Here is a 17,135-nt window from a genome sequence, read left to right as displayed (position 1 = left end):
TCTCTAGAGGAAAAGATTGAGTAAAATAAATGATCTATTCAGCGAGGCATTTGGGCACTCACTGCTTTGTGCATTAGTCTTATTATCTTTAAGTAAATATGTTTCATACTTTCAGCACAGATGTAGGAAGGAAAGCAACATGAAGGAGAGTGAATGTGAAAAAGAATTGGCAACATTTATTTCATAAAGGTTTCAATGTAAAAATGATTATGTATAAGGTGTGAGAGTGGGAAGTGTGTGTGGTTCTTTTAGAAGGTTTTTTGCTGAACAATAGCCATAATAATAGAGATATCTTATCTGAAATAATCTGAAAAAGAAATAAATGATTTCTTACTGTTTGTGTAGTAACCACTGAAGCAGGGACCTGCCGCTCAGTGGCCGTAGCTGTTCCTAACGTCAGAGGTGAACAAGAGGATCCGGGGGTTCACTGTGATCCCCTTGGCACCAGCTACAACGCTGGCAGCCATGGTCACCACATTAGCACAAGTGGACACAGTGATTGGTTCACTGCCAGTAGTGGTGGTCATTGAGATGGTCTGACCCTGTTTCTGAGGGATAACACCATGCCCTGGCATTATCCGAATGGTGGCGCCACCCTCGTCAGGTGACGTCACGGTGGAGAAGGTCCTCATTTTTTAGTCGGCCATGACACTATCAGACGTATGGCTGTTTCTCCTGCTGCCTTCAACAAGGTGGAGGTGATGTGGCCCGCTTTAGTGGTCTGTACTCAACCTCCAGGTTCACATTCTCTGCTTCCACATCTTCTCATCTCTCAAGGAGGTAGAGCGGGTCGTACACCAGCCAGATTGTTCTCAATCATCCTCTCTAATCCAGTTATGATTTCATCCCTTATTTTCCATTGAAATTGGAATTATTCAAATGTAGCCTATTACTTAATACCTATTTCTCTATTGCATGTTTTAAGGCACAACAGCCTTCTCTCTCACGGAAGGAGCTGAAGCAACGATTTCACATGAGTGAGCTGAGGCTAGAAGTCTGAGCCGGTTTTCATATCTCAAATGGAAGATCAATCCCATGATCGAATCCAGCATTACAACTAGACCAGATACAGACTTATTGACGGGTTAAGAAATAATTTATTACCTTAAAAATGAACATAAAAACGTGTAAATAATAAAGTAAAAAAAATGAGTAACCATATTTCCTGCTTAGCAAACTGAAGCAACTACAAAGGACACAGTTACGCCTCTTTAGTATTCTGCAGGGACGTCCGTCCACCAATGAAATTCATGCTGAGGAGGAAGTGGAGTATTTTCAGGAGAGATTCCAGGAGGCATTAAAATTACTGACAAAGAACCTGCAAACTCACACGACTACTGAACTGTGTCCAACACAAAGCTCTTGTGTTTTTAATCTCTTCTTACAGCCTCTCAAACATGATTTGTCTAATTTGGATTTCTTTCACCGGAGTTTTGAGATTCTCCGCATATTGTTCCGAATCCGTTTTATTTTATTCCTGAACCCAAGGGGACATGAACTTCATGTTACAAAATGTCCTTCACATTAGGGATGATAAAAGTAAAGTGTAATATTTTTACATAGAACTGCTTCCCCTCATTTACTGACACTACCTCAGTGTCACCGGGTGGTGGCGGTAATGAGACCGCTCGGGCGTGAAACCACCAGAAGAAGAGATGGAGGGAGGCAAGTCCTGATGGAGTGACAGGAAAGTGAAGAATCTGTTTATCAACACACGGACGGACGTTCACTGGTAAAAGTACAGAGCCTCCCCTGTACCTGCCAGTTTATTCTTATTATTATACACCTAGATACAGATCATTTAATGTAGTATCATACAAATAAATGTTTACTAACCTCAGTCAGGTTTTCATGTTAATCTTTTGGTCCATCCCACATGATGGTTTGCAGATTCAGTGACTTCTTTTAAATCACAGTTTGACATGTGATGTCATCTCTTTATTCTTACATATTGCTATTATTATTTATATTTGCTCTTGTGCAATGTTGTCTCCTTTTTATTGATTCTTCATATTTGTATTTGTTATTATGGCTTTTACGTGATGATATCTTTTTATTGCACATTGTATATCAGATATAATGATTTCATAACTTACTTTGTCATTATTCTAACTTACAAAGTCATTGTTTTGAGTAATGGTTTTGAACTAGCAATTATTTATTTAGTTTGTAAGAATTCATTATTTGGAGATGCTACTTTATTAAATTTGATAAGTAAATCATTTCTTATCAGTTCCATGGGAATCAAGATGAAGCAACACCTCTGATTCACCCACATGTTAATCCTAAATCGTTTTCAACCATGAGAAAATCCTCCCATTGTCCACAGATGTTCTGACTGGAGAATGTGAGAAAGGATGGGGTCAATGGGGCAGGTGGTCGGGCAGGCAGAGGTTACCAAGGTCAGAACTTGATTGGGAAACAGGGGGGTGAAGAGGATGAAAATGAAGTTGATGGAAGTGTGGTTATAGAAGGAGGATCAGAAAATGATGTCATCTATCTTTGTTATAAAGTAGTTGACAAAGTGGCTCGGTAGAAGGGAGGAAGGAGGAGGGGGACTGGGGGGGTTGGAAAAGATGGAGAAGAGTTTTTTGGGGTTAGAAAATGAGGCTTGAATTGCAGTCTGGTAAAAAGTGCTTTTGGCTGTGGAAATAGAGGCAGAAAAAGAGGAGAGAAGAGACTGATAAGCGAGCAGGTCGTCCAGGTGTTTAGATTTCAGCCATTTCCTTTCTGATGCTCACATAGTGGCTCTGTCAGCACGCACCGAGTCAGACAACCACAGAGCTGGGGAGGACTTCTGGACTTGTCGTGACGTAAGAGGACAGAGAGAGTCAAGAGAGGAGGACAGAGCAGAAAGGAGAATGTCTGTGGCAGCGTTAGGATGCATGAGTGAGAAAGAGTCAGTGGAAGGGAGGGCTGATAAAACAGAGGAGGCTAGAGAGGAAGGAGAGAGGGAACGAATGTTGCAACAGACAGGTACCGACTCTGTGGATGTGGTAGGGTTGTCGGTTTGAGATAGCGGTAGAGAGTAAGAGATGAAGAAGTGGTCGGAGACATGAAGTGGGGTTACAGTGAGGTTAGATGTCAAGCAGTTTCTGGTGAAAATAAAGTCCAGGTGGTTACCGGCTTTGTGAGTAAGAGGGGAAGGACTGAGTGAGAGAGCAAAAGAAGACAGTAAAAGAAAAAGGTCAGATGACTTGTCTGTCTGGATGTTAAAGTAACCCAAGGATAAGTGCAGGGCCATTTTCTGGGAAGTTTGACAGGAGGACGTCTAACTCCTCCAAAAAATCTCCCAAAGAACCATTCAATGACATTTTTCATGAACTCTTATTGTGACTCAGGTTCCACGAGGTGTCATAAAATATGTTCAAGGTTTGAGGGAGACAGGAAAAGGGATGGAGGGCTTCTGAAGTGGGGAGTCTGGTGACAGTTATGTAACAGACGGTCCAAAGGTTTATCATGGTTGCCAGTCGTTTCTGTGACCCTCCTTGATGGTGAGGGCGAGACTTTATCTCAGTTAATCCCACAGACACATATTTCTACGGTGGCCCTGAGAGCTCAACACACTGCAACTGAAGAAAACAAATGCAAACGGACAAACACAAGCAAAGGAAGAAAACATCTTCATCTATTTGACAACACAACACGCTACAGAAACGCACTGCAGTTAGAGAAAAGGACAACGGAAGTGTTTCCATGGGACACCTAAAAGTGATGGACACTGCTGCCACATCCAGCAAACGTCCAACAAATTTGGTTCCACAATATGGACGACACATTGCCTGGAGAAAAGGAAGAATGTGAATGCTCAGTGCTGTAAATCACTCACAAACAGGGGCCTGCTTGTTAGAGCTGCTTATTCAGTTTAACAGGAAACGGCATGTCTCTGACTCAAACCATTGAGTAGTGGTGACGCCCTAACAGACAACCTGATATTTGAGATCATAAACGGCGCAGTGGCTCTCAGAGGGTTAACAGACGACATCTGCAGTAATAAAGTTGATTATTTATTAAAATAAACCAAAAACGTTTTTACCGGAGTCATTGCACGAGGAGGCTGTGCAAACATTTCCTCAGAATTGGGTCGGTTTAGTTTTTTTCCACTGGTGCGCAGTTGTTTTGTCCCCAGCAGTCAGTGGCTTATTGCCCAGTCACACCCACACATATACTGTATATATACTGGTGTACGTGTTCCTCTACTGACCACTCAACCTCAAGGTTCACATTCTCTGCTTCCACATCTTCTCATCTCTCAGGTATTTATCTGATTTTACGTGTTTGGGGTTTTTCTCGCGCTGTGAGAGAATGTTTGATATGATTTGATGCCATACACGAATAAAATTGAGTTTGGTTCAATCCCAACTCATCTGGTGGGTCTCTGGGTCTTAGCACATTTTGTTTCGCAAAAAATTGTAATTCAATCAAGCAGCAATCAGGTGCATTTCTGTTCAGATGTCAAAATATATATGTCTAAAAAGCAATTTTTGTTTATCACAGGCAACTGTACATCCTCAACCATGGCCGCCATCAGCAGCTCTAACACAGCCTTTGCCTTGGAGCTGTTCCGGACTCTGAGCCGTGCAAACCCATCGGGGAATGTGTTGGTGTCTCCGCTGAGCATCAGTTCAGCTCTGGCTATGGTCTACCTGGGAGCCCGAGGAGACACAGCTGATCAAATGGCCCAGGTACATCACACCATGTCTCTGTTACCTGTCATTCAGAGAGTCAGAGCTGTGGGACCAGTTGGTTATGATGGAGCAGACTGAACAGTGTTTCTAAACCATCTGTTCTTCTGACTCTAGATGAATCCCTGACACAAGGTCCAGTATGTGCTGCTCTCTGACAGCAGGACATTGATCTGACAGTTCAGTTCATTAAACCAGTTTGCTTTTTAACAGAAGAACAAATCTTACAGTTTCTTACTTGTATCTTATTTTCGTCTCATCTATTAATGACTTCAGTGTTAAAAATGTGCAGATTTTAATCTGCAGTGTCTCACTCGGGTTTCTACAGAAGAAATCTCTATGAACAGATTCTGTGTGTGAATATGTAGAATTTGCAGGTGAGAGATGAGATTTTGTCGCCTTCTGATTTCTACATTTTACAGATATTTTACAAGTGGGCTGGCAGGAAAACTTCCAGAAAATGTTCTGAGGAACTGACTCTGAGTTTAGCTTCCTCACCTACAGACCCTGGAGTCTTAGGTGCACAGCATTTAAATGTCACGTGTTCATCCAAACTTCCACACAGGCCCTGTCATTCCAACATGGTGAAGCCGTCCACGCCGAATTCAAGAAGCTGATCGAAGACATCAACTCACCATCGAAATCATACATTCTGAAAACAGCCAATCGTCTGTATGGGGAGAAAACAGCAATGTTCCTCACTGTGAGTTTTTATTTTTCACTTATCACAGCACAAATTCACACTTACTTCCTTGAAAGTATAAGACGATATGTGCTCTCTGCAGCGATTCCTGGAAGCCACGCGTAAGTACTACCAGGCCGACCTGAAGACTGTGGATTTCATCGGGGCCTTGGAGGCGAGCAGAAAGGAGATCAACACCTGGGTCGAGCAGCAGACAGACAGTACGACTTTACACCTGAATTTAATGAAAAAGGGAAAAAATCTTTCTACATTGTTCTGGATTCTCAGGTTTTCTGTTAAATTTCAGACAAAATAAAAGATCTCCTGAAGACAGTCTTTGATGGTACGAGGCTGGTCCTGGTCAATGCCATCTACTTGAAGGCAGTCTGGATGAATCGCTTTTATAAAGCAAAAACCGAAGAGATGCCCTTTAAAGTCAGCCAGGTAAAAAAAAAAAGCTTATTTATGTCCCTAAGCTCCTCAAACTAGAGTAGATAGTGACCTAATCCCAATGGAATTATGAGCTAGATATACATTTTAATAGTTGTTTGTGTTTCTGTGTGTCAGACTGAGAGCAAACCAGTCCAGATGATGTTCCAGATGAAGAATCTGCCCTACAACTACATCCCTGACCACGCTCTGCAGATCCTGGAGCTGCCGTATGTGGAGGAGGAGCTCAGCATGTTCATCCTGTTGCCTGAACAGTCCACAGACGGCTCCGACCCTCTGCTGAAGGTACACAGAGTTAAATCAATAGATTGTTTCATATTGAGATTCTCATATCAAACCTGCTGCTCACTCCCTGTCGAGCACCTAACAGCAGACAGACAAAGATGGAGACCAGCTGGTGAAGGAAGTTGAACATCTATGCACTAAAAAGCCAGATATTTTCCTCAGGAGTTGGTAGAGACCAAAATGGTAAAACTACTACATGTGTATAATATGCTTCTTACAACTGACCAGCCTGTGCAATGTTATTTGTCTTTAACAGACACTGTGTTTACTAAACAACTGAAGTTTAGCTAAATGGAGGCAACAGCAACTCAATCGATGACTTTTGTTTTAGGGGGTGGAATATACAACAAGATGGAGAATATCCCTTGTAGGTTCTAAAAGAGGCTACAGATGTTTCAGCCTTTTAATCACAAGACACCCTCTTCTTAGTTTTTAGAGATGTGATAAAATGTATTTGCTCTGTTCCAGCTGGAGAAGGAGCTGACGCTGGAGATGCTGGATGAATGGACCAACAGGGAAAACATGGACGTCCAGTCAAAGATCCTCATTCACCTGCCAAAGTTCAAGCTGGAGGAAGAGTACCAGCTGAAGGAGCCTCTGTCCGAGCTGGGCATGACAGACGTGTTCTCCCCATCACAGGCCGACCTGTCTGGCATGAACGGCGGAAGTGATCTCTTTGTGTCTGAGGTGGTTCACAAGGCCTTCATGGAGGTGAACGAGGATGGCATAGAGGCGGCTGTGGCAGCAGGCATCTCAGTTGCTAACTGTATGCCGATGGGGGAACCCTTCACAGCAGACCACCCCTTCCTCTTCTTCATCAGGCACAATAACACCAAGTCCATCCTCTTCCTCGGCAGGTTCTCGTCTCCTCAGTAGACAGAACCAGGAGAGGAAGATATTCAAATGGAAGCTTAATCCCTTAAATCTTGGCTTTATTTTTTGGGCTTTATGCTAATTAGCTTGGTTTTGTCTTCTGTTTTGCACTGAAATTAAAGAGGAAGATTTTAATTAATGAAAATGGCTTAATCCTTTAAATTTGGGCTTAATTTTCTGAGAGTTATGCTAATTAGCTCGGTTTTTCTTTTTCTTTTTGTACTGAAATTAAAGAGGAAGATATTAATTAATAAAGAATAGTTTTGATCCAACAATGATTTGTGTGTTGATTTTGGAAAGACAATTTCTGGAGGTTGTGTTTCACATGTGAAGAAGCAGCAGGAGATCGTCCGGGTCAGACTCGTTCACAACGCTAGAAGCTGTCCAACATTGAATATGGTTAAAATGGTTCTAATAAGTAAGATATTAATGTGCAGTATAATTCCTGTTGTAAAAGAATAATGTCACAAATAAACCAAAGATAAACCAAAGAAAGAATAATGATGATCAAGTGAACCAGCTTAGTTTGTAATCAGAAAGTATTCATGCAGTTTATAGCAGAATTAAAAACTGAAAAGCAATAGTATAAATTGCACTAAAGCCCACTTCAGAAAAAGGTGGCCAGAATGTTTCTGAGCTGTTTGTTATTCACCACTGTGTCACTCTCCATTGTTTTATGACCTGAAAATACACATTAAAACAAAGAAGAAGACAAAACAGTCCCATGACTTATGATTTCCTAACTGTGTCAACTCCCCTTCCAATAGAATGAACTTCTCCATTTGCTCATATAGAGGAAATGGAAGAAGTCGATAAACTGGAAATAAATACAACTGCATAAAACAAATCAAAAGGCATCAAATAGAAAAAATGTTGACAGACAACGGGGTCAGCACCAGGTCACAAAATGTAGATATTAAAACACACTTTGAATTTCTTATACAGATGAATAGTTTATCATTGAATGGCCCTAGAGTGGTGACTCTATATCTACACTCACTGTTCCCTAAGTACTTTAAATACAAGTGGAAGCACAGGTTCAGGTGATGGGCTCATTTAAGGAAGCTGTGAATGGACGATGCTGCAATCAAACAAAACACTGCAGATTATTTTGATGCACCTCTGGATCCTTGTTATTCAAAACAAAATCATTTCACTTGAGGGCAATAAAACAATGAGCTGAAGTCACATTATGTCCCAGCTCCAGAGACATGAAGACGTCTGTGTCAAACTCTGCTAAAAGCATCCCCTCTCTCTTGTGAGCATTGTCTGGCACCAGAGAGATGATAGTGTGTATTTGTCCTCAGTAATAGATACGTTGCAGAAAGTATCCAGGAAATAAAAGAATAAAGTTACTGGAGGGGTGTGCAAGTAAAATGAGCAGATTGACATTTTTCAAGAAACAGGGCTGACTCGGCCGTTACGAGGGAAATTAAAAAGACTGTATCCGGCGATCTTGGGAAGAGGTACTTGAGCGGCACCTTTTTCTGTGCATCGCCTCAGCACTAGATCCACGCTTTAAAGCGTTGCCCTTCTTGAAAGAAGACCAAAACTACATTTTCACTTGACTATGATACAGCAGGTTGTGCAGTATAATGTAATGATATAACTATACAGCTGTGACTCATCTTTTGTATTAATGAATGCTATGTTTTCTTGGTTATAAGCTTCATATACAGTATATGGTTATAAATACATTTGTATGTTCTAATTTCAAAAGAACCAGAAATGCATTTAAAGTGAGATTACATTTTTTAAGCAATAAATAGGCCTGTCTGAAACCTTAACATTTGTTTGTAGCCACCAAAATGTGTGCATGTCATTGATTATTGATGAGGTGTTTTCTCTGATTTGGTTAATCAAGGGAACTTCTAACTTATTTAAGTGTTTTAATTATTAACATTCAATGACATTTTTCATGAATTCATATTGTGACTCAGGTTCCACGAGGTGTTATATAAAATATGTTCAAGGTGTGAGGCAGACATGAAACGGGAGGGAGGGCTTCTGTAGTGGGGGAGTCTGGTGGCAGTTATGTAACAGACGGTCCAATGGTTGATCATGGTTGCCAGTCGTTTCTGTGACCCTCCTTGATGGTGAGGATGAAACATTAACTCAGTTAATCCCACAGACACACCTTTCTACGTTGGCCCTGAGAACTCAACACACTGCAACTTAAAACACGAGCAAAGGAAGAAAACATCTTCATCAATTTGACAACACAACACAAAACACTATTTCAGAAACGCGCTGCAGTTACAGAAAAGGACAACGGAAGTGTTTCCATGGGACACCTAAAAGTGATGGACACTGCTGCCACATCCAGCAAACGTCCAACAAATTTTGTTCCACAATATGGACGACACATTGCCTGGAGAAAAGGAAGAATGTGATTGCTCAGTGCTGTAAATTACTCACAAACAGGGGCCTGCTTGTTAGAGCTGCTTATTCAGTTTAACAGGAAACAGCATGTCTCTGACTCAAACCATCAAGGAGTAGTGACGCTCTAAAGACAACATGATATTTGAGATCGTAAACGGACCAGTGGCTCTCAGAGGGTTAACAGAAGACATCTGCAGTAATAAAGTTTATTATTTATTAAAATAAACCAAAAACGTTTGGGTTAGTTTGTGGCACCCAGAGAACATAACATTCTTTATGCTCCTCACTGTGTTTGTCTTCTCCTAATCTGATTCCATGATAAACTTTGAAACCATGAGAGATTTAATATATTCACCATAACTCCTGCACACAGTCAGGGCTGAATTCACTTTGAATGCAACGTATAATTTGTTTTCTTTTGCATGATTTAGTTTAATCGTATACGCCATTAAACATCACTTTTATCATGATTTAATAATTAAAAAAAATTATTCAATCTAGTTTGCTGTAGCTGCGTCCGTATTGCCAACAGAGGCGGAGTCCTTTATATCTTTTCTCTGGAAATGTATAAAGATTAGAGGCATAAAGAGAACAAGTTGCTTTACAATTGCAGCATAAAAACAGGTCGTAAAAAGGTCGTAAAACATCAACAACGTGTATGAATCAATTTCCGAGTGAGACTCTCAGTAAAAGTGATAAAGATTAATAAATAAACTTTATCAGAGTCATCGCACAAAGAAGTTGTGCAAACATTAAATCAGAATTGGGTCGGTTTAGTTTTTTTCAACTGGTGCCAGTTGGACTATAACGGTGTGATGAAGATGACAAAACCGTCCCATGACTTCTGATTTCCTAAATGTGTCAACTCTCCTTCCAAAAGAATGAACTTCTCCAAAATGCCTTAACAAGCTCTTTTTAAAGGAAATAAATACAACTGCATAAAACAAATCAAAAGGCATCAAATAGAAAAAAATGCCGACAGACAACGGGGTCAGCACCAGGTCACAAAATGTAGATATTAAAACACACTTTGAATTTCTTATACAGTTGAATAGTTTATCATTGAATGGCCCTAGAGTGGTGACTCTATATCTACACTCACTGTTTCCTAAGTACTTCAAATAAAAGTGGAAGCACAGGTTCAGGTGATGGGCTCATTTAAGGAAGCTGTGAATGGACGATGCTGCAATCAAACAAAACACTGCAGATTATTTTGATGCACCTCTGGATCCTTGTTATTCAAAACAAAATCATTTCACTTGAGTCCAATAAAACAATGAGCTGAAGTCACATTATGTCCCAGCTCCAGAGACATGAAGACTGTCTGAGCCAAGTAGCCTGATATAAGAAGTTATGAAAGTTTATTTTTTCACTTTATTTATATTAAGTTACAAATTATACAGATTGTACAGATTTATCCTTTTTAACTCTAACCCCTGTTAATGTTGTTTATTTGTCTCGTTTAAATTGAACAGTTTTGACTTGTACTTTTTGACTTATAGCACCTTGAGTCCAGCTCTGTGTATGCAATGTGCTCCTTTTTTTTAGATAAACTTCATGTCATAAAATGTCCTGTACATTAGTGGTGATAAAAGTAAAGTGTAAAAGTATTAAAACATATAAAACATCCAATCAGCGATAAATAAAATCAAATGACAACGAACAGCCTCGCCTGATTCACTGACACTACATCAATGTCACCGGGCGGTGGCGGTAGTGAGACCGGTCCGGGAGGCAGGTCCTGATGGAGTGACACGTGGAAGTGAAGAACATCTGTTTATCAACATATTGACATTCACCTGCTGACACCTGCTCCTCTTCCCTGGGGAGAAACAGCTGCTTTCATTATTATTATAATTACTAGTAATCGTTTTTTCTTCATTTGTATATTTATATATATTTTTTTTTTTCTATTTTTAATTTTTAATATTCTATTTTAAACTATTTAATTCAAATTTGTTTGTTTTTTTGGTTGTAATTACTTGAGCATTGCTAGAAGAGAGCCTGTGACTCAAGTATTTAATTGACAGCGACTGCTTAATGTTATTGTTGTGCATTTGATAATAAACTCTAGAAACTTAATAGTAGTTGTAGTAGTGGTAGTAGTAGAACTAGTAGTAGTAGTTGTTTTAGTAGTAATAGTAGTATACTGTTACATACAGCTCATTTAATGTAGAAACTTCTTTCAAATCACATTTTCACGTGTTTATTCTTACACATTGCTAATTATTATTTTTTGCTCTTGTGCAATGTTGTCTCCTTTTTGTTGATTCTTCTTATTTTTAATTGTTGTTATGCCTTTTAAGTGAGGATATCTTCTTATTGCACGTTGTATGTCACATATAATGATTTCATAACTTACTTTGTCATTATTTTGATATACAAAGTCATTTTGAGTGATTGTTATGAACTAGCAAATATTTATTTAAGAAATTAACTCATTATAAGTTTGAAGCAAGTCATTATTTGTAGATACTACATCATTATATTTGATTAGTAAATCATTTCTTATCAGTTCCATGGAAATCAAGATAAGCAACACCTCTGACAAACCCACATGTTAATCATAAACGGTGTTCAACCGTTAGAAAATCCTCCCATTGTCCTCAGACGTTCTGTTACGGATGGGTGGGGAGGTGAAGTTGAAGGTGGAGGTGTGCTCTCCCTGCCTCCGGGTCTGCATGTGTGCACCAGAACAGAGCCACAACACAAATACAGTTTGAATGATAAACATATAAATAGTTTTGGATGGTTTGGAGTTGACCTGAAGCTGCTGGCTGTCTCTGTTTCCTGCTGTGGGTTTCTCAGGAGGTGCTGAAGGTGATGTGCACCATGGATGACCTTCAGTTATCCTTCAAAATGTTTACCCTCCTGAATGCTGCTAAAACCGTTATCCTGATGATGTTTTCCTCTCCACTTGCCATCTATTGCACTTCTGTCCGCCTGGGAGAGGGATCCCTCACATGTGGCTCTCTCAGGTTTCTACGTTCTTTTTACCTGTTAATCAGAATCAGAATCAGAAAGTATTTATTGCCAAATAGGTTTACCTACCAGCAATTTGCTCTGGTAACTGGTGCATACAATGAACATAGAAACATAAAAACACCATAAATGCAGGTTTAGGAGGGAAGAGAGAGAGAGAGAGAGAGAGAGAGAGAGAGAGAGAGAGAGAGAGAGAGAATAAACATGCCAGGAGTGATCAGAGAAGCTCTCAAAAACACACCAGAGTCAAATTTACAGGGACTTTACCACTCGGTACCCAAATTGGCATTGTGTATAGGGTATCGGTAAAGTCTCTGCAAACCTAGTCGGACGATAACAGTCAACACGGTAAACAAAGTAACCGGAAATGGCGGCTCGGTAAGCCGCGTTTTACACGGCTGAAAACAAAAAGTCCTACCAAAATAAAAGCGTTGACTTTAAGATAAGGATAAAAGAAAAATGAAATTACAAAAAAGTGTTGTAATTGCCCCCTACAGCAGCTAGAACATCTTGAAGACCCGGAGGGGTCCTGGTTGAAGTTATCAGAAGGGTTAGGGTTAGAGGTCTTCAGTGAGCCCAGCTGTATTATTAACCTGAGGAGGGGCCCGCCAACTCGAGGAGTTGGTCATGGGCATCAGCCAATTGATATCAGAAGTCAAATCTCAGGGAGCGGCTAAAAGGTGGGGGTCACCCGAGGGCGAACTTGGAGATGTCTGCTCCCCCACTCAGAGGAACACTTTTAGGGTTCGATTGGAATGTGAAAACTGGTAGAACTGGTTTCGGCCTTGCCTCTAGGCTCTACCACATGGTCAGCTCTCTGGACTCTACCCCAACAGGAGAGAAGAGAGGGGGGACTGGGTTTATATTGGTCTGGTGACCTCATGGGTCATGGGACCCAGTTTGAACAATAGCGGTTGAAACTTTTCCCCGGTCAGTTTTCACACCTCTGTGTGACGATGAAGCTCCCTGGGAGACTGAGTTCTGGAGGTTATGGTTTGTCTCCCGAAGAAAGAACATGTGGTCAGGTTTTGACTACACATGTAAGATTAAGATTAAGATTAAGATTAATATGCATTTATTAGTCCCAAACACATGCACAGACATGCACAGGCACACTCATGCAGGTAGGGAAATTGAACCTCTGCTTTTGACCCATCTGGTGCAGGACACACAGAGCAGTGAGCGACCATGTACGGCGCTCGGGGAGCAGATGTTGGGGGAGTAAGGTGCCTTGCTCAGGGGGTCGAACCAGGGACGAACCAGAGACCTAGGCCGAACTGTCATTCACAAATACCTTGGGGGGTTCCCAAGATTTCGGGGCATCAATGAGTGCGTATATCTGTGCACACCGCACAGCATGTGTGTTTACATGTGAGCCATCGTGTACTGGGTTTGCAGAGCTTGTGTCTTTCATGAGGAATGGGTCCAACACTCGTGTGACGGTCTTTATCTGTGTGCATTGTATACGACACTGAGAGCAGAATGTCCCGGGCTCAGTAACAATCTGGCCCAGTTCTGGTCCCTTGGTTTCTTAACATGTGAGTTGAAAGCATGATACAAACATTTTCACATGTCAGTGTAACACTACTACTAGATGCAGTTAAGTAGGTAAACAGGACCAGAGTCTAGGTTTGTTGGAGCAGTAAAATAGTTAAACAATGGAAATATACATATAGTGAACACACCACAGACCTTAGAATTAGTTGAAATGCCGGCTTCTTCTATATAAGAATAGAAAAAGTGAGTTGTCAGAATCAGAATCAGAATTATTTTTATTGCCATGTATATTTGCACATACAGGAAATTGCCTTGGTGTGGTTGGTGCACTTTACAAACAACAAATTAAAAACAACAATATCGAACAATATAACAATGTAAAAAAACAACAATATATACAGTTAAAGAGTTACGTGCGGTTTTAAGGTGCAGAGATTGCTAATAGTGCCAGTAATATAGAATTATAAATTATGTGCAAGGGTTGGTGGGGGCTGGTGGCGGGGTGGGGGGGGGTGGGGGTGTCAGCAGGGTCAGTGTGATGCGGAGTCAGTGTGATGCAGGGGGCTTGTTTGTGAGCCCCACTGCCATGGGGAAAAAACTGTTCAGGGGACGCGAGGTTTTAGTCCTGATGGCCCGGAACCTTTTTCCGGACGGGAGTCTCTGGAACAGGTGGTGAGTGGGATGGGAAGGATCAGCTATGATCTTGCCTGCTCTCTTACTGGTCCTGGAGTGGAACAGGTCTAGGAGAGCCGGCAGGTCACAGCCGATGACCTACTCAGCTGACCGGATGATCCGCTGCAGTCTGCCCTTGTCCTTGGCAGTGGAGGCAGCAAACCAGACGGTGATGGATGAGGTGAGGATGGACTCAATGATGGCTGTGTAGAAGTCAACCATCACTTTCCGCGGCATGCTGAATTTCCTCAGTTGCCGCAGGAAGAACATCCTCTGCTGGGCCTTGTGTTAGATAGAATAACAAACAGGTACCATATGACACATTTACAATACAACAAACATAACACACACGTTTCATACAAATCTTCAAATGAATTAAATTAAAGTTCAATCTTTTTCTTTTAGGAAAAGAAAAGATTTAACATTTCCTATTTTTGGTTTTATCAATTCTATTTTGACTTCTGTTATAATTGTTTTTTAAACTGTAAATTTAATATTATTTTTTAGTTTCTATTTGAGTTATCTGTTATATCAGTACAACAATTCTAACAAGTTCTATTAACTCAAAACAGGTCAATTCTGAGGAGGGCTGTTTTAGACAAGGTAAAAAGGTGCTGTTTTAAATGATCCTTGTGGTATTTTGACCAAAATATGTTACAGACATTTCATTAAGACCCCAAGGAGCCATATCAACTGTGGTGAATTGGGCATAATATGTCCCCTTTAATAAGTTCAGACGGACTCTTTCTTACGACCACGTTGTGCAGCTCGTAAATTCCACTTGAGGTAGGAACAGTCTGTAGATCTGAGATGTTCACTCTTACCACGAAATCCTATGTTCACATGAACTTCCAGTCGAATTAGTGAAGGCTCCTGTCAGTCCTACCATTCGTAAAGGATTGATGCCCGTGACAGAAAAACAGGTGCTCTCCTCCGATGGAACATCGCCGAACTTTACCAAATATTAAAAAAAAACACTTGAATGATTCTGTGTCATGTTTATGAGTTGGATATGTGTTGAGATTTTTAGTTAATCAAAAGTATGGTTAGTTTGTAATGCTCTTCACAGTCTTTCTTTGCATTGCTGTCTACACTCTTTCTCTGATTTAGCACCAACACAGACACGCACATAATCCTTCACCTAATTATCTCTGGCCCCGCAACTGTTGTAAACATTCCGAAAGGGGGGGGGGGGGGGTATCTTTAGGGTGGCAAAAATTTAGGGTAAAAAATGTTTAGAAGCACACAGACACACACACACACACTCACAAACACATCTTTGTTTAGTAAGTACACCGTTAGTAATTTGTGTTTTTATACTTTGTTATATTCATAATATAGGTTTTTCTATCATAAATCGTTTTTTTATTAATGTTGCATAAGTGAATTTTGCCAACCTCTACACTATCAAGAACTCCATATCCTTAAACTTTGCTAACTATCTATATGGTAATTTTGACTATAGTTATTAATTTAATACTTAATAAGATTTCCAAATTTGTTGTTAGTACTTTCATGAGACTTAACGAATAACTTTTTTTCGGCAAATATAGATAAATGCATAAAGGCAAATAAATGCATTTAAAGTGAACTTACATTTTTTAAGGAAATACGTAGGCCTGTTTGAAATCTTAACATTATTTTGAAGCCACCAATATATGTGCATGTCATTGATTATTGATGAGTTGTGTTCTCTGATTTGGTTCATACATGAAATCAAGGTAACTTCTAACTTATAAATGAGAAGTGTTTTAATTATTAACATTCAATGAAATTTCTCATGAACTCATATTGTGACTCAGGTTCCACGAGGTATTATTAAATATGTTCAAGGTGTGAGCGAGACAGGAAAAGTAAATCCCACAGACATACATTTCTATGGTGGCTCTGAGAGCTCAACACACTGCAACTTAAGAAAACACATGCAAACAGACAAACACAAGCAAAGGAAGAAAACAAAGTTTGACAACACAACACAACACACTACAGAAACGCACTGCAGTTATGTTCACCCAGAGAACATAACATACTGTATGCTCCTCACTGTGTTTGTCTTCTCCTAATCTGATTCCATGATAAACTTTGAAAGCATGAGAGATTTAATATATTCACCATAACTCCTGCACACAGTCAGGGCTGAATTCATTTTGAATGCAACGTATAATTCGTTTTCTTTTGCATGATTTAGTTTAATCATATACGCCATTAAACATCACTTTTATCATGATTTAATAAAAAAAAAAAAAAAATATTCAAACTAGTTTGCTGTAGCTGCGTCCGTATTGCCAACAGAGGCGGAGTCCTTTATATAATTTCTCTGGAAATGTATAAAGATTAGAGGCATAAAGAGAACACGTTGCTTAACAATTGCAGCATAAAAACAGGTCGTAAAAAGGTCGTAAAACATCAACAACGTTTATGAATCAATTTCCGAGTGAGACTCTCAGTAAAAGTGATAAAGATTAATAAATAAACTTTATCAGAGTCATCGCACAAAGAGGTTGTGCAAACATTGGGTCAGAATTGGGTCGGTTTAGTTTTTTTCAACTGGTGCCAGTTGGACTATAACGTTGTTTTGTTCCCAGCAGTCAGTGGCTTATTGCCCAGTCACACACACACATACACTG

At 40.2% G+C, this 17,135-nt stretch overlaps 1 protein-coding gene across 1 annotated transcript; it reads left to right on the top strand.

The window, feature by feature from the left end:
• The first annotated feature begins 1,636 nt into the window (after positions 1-1,636).
• On the top strand, positions 1,637-7,692 carry LOC128447757 (leukocyte elastase inhibitor). The gene is made up of 7 exons (XM_053430078.1): positions 1,637-1,732; positions 4,498-4,685; positions 5,251-5,388; positions 5,471-5,588; positions 5,675-5,811; positions 5,935-6,102; positions 6,571-7,692. Exons 2-7 carry the CDS (start codon positions 4,518-4,520, stop codon positions 6,976-6,978), a joined length of 1,137 nt encoding a protein of 378 aa, XP_053286053.1. The 5' UTR covers positions 1,637-1,732; positions 4,498-4,517; the 3' UTR covers positions 6,979-7,692.
• Positions 7,693-17,135: the final 9,443 nt, after the last annotated feature.

Source organism: Pleuronectes platessa, chromosome 9 (assembly GCF_947347685.1).
Source record: "Pleuronectes platessa chromosome 9, fPlePla1.1, whole genome shotgun sequence".
Lineage (NCBI taxonomy): Eukaryota > Metazoa > Chordata > Actinopteri > Pleuronectiformes > Pleuronectidae > Pleuronectes > Pleuronectes platessa.
Note: the sequence above shows the minus strand (reverse complement) of the source record. Positions and strands in the feature narration are given on the sequence as shown.

Bases quoted from the DNA above. Each gene is read 5' to 3' on its own strand.
- LOC128447757 (XM_053430078.1), top strand. From the start codon at position 4,518: ATGGCCGCCATCAGCAGCTCTAACACAGCCTTTGCCTTGGAGCTGTTC. The intron at 4,686-5,250 runs GTACATCACACC...ACTTCCACACAG, and splicing joins CAGCTGATCAAATGGCCCAG to GCCCTGTCATTCCAACATGG. The intron at 5,589-5,674 runs GTACGACTTTAC...GTTAAATTTCAG, and splicing joins GGTCGAGCAGCAGACAGACA to ACAAAATAAAAGATCTCCTG.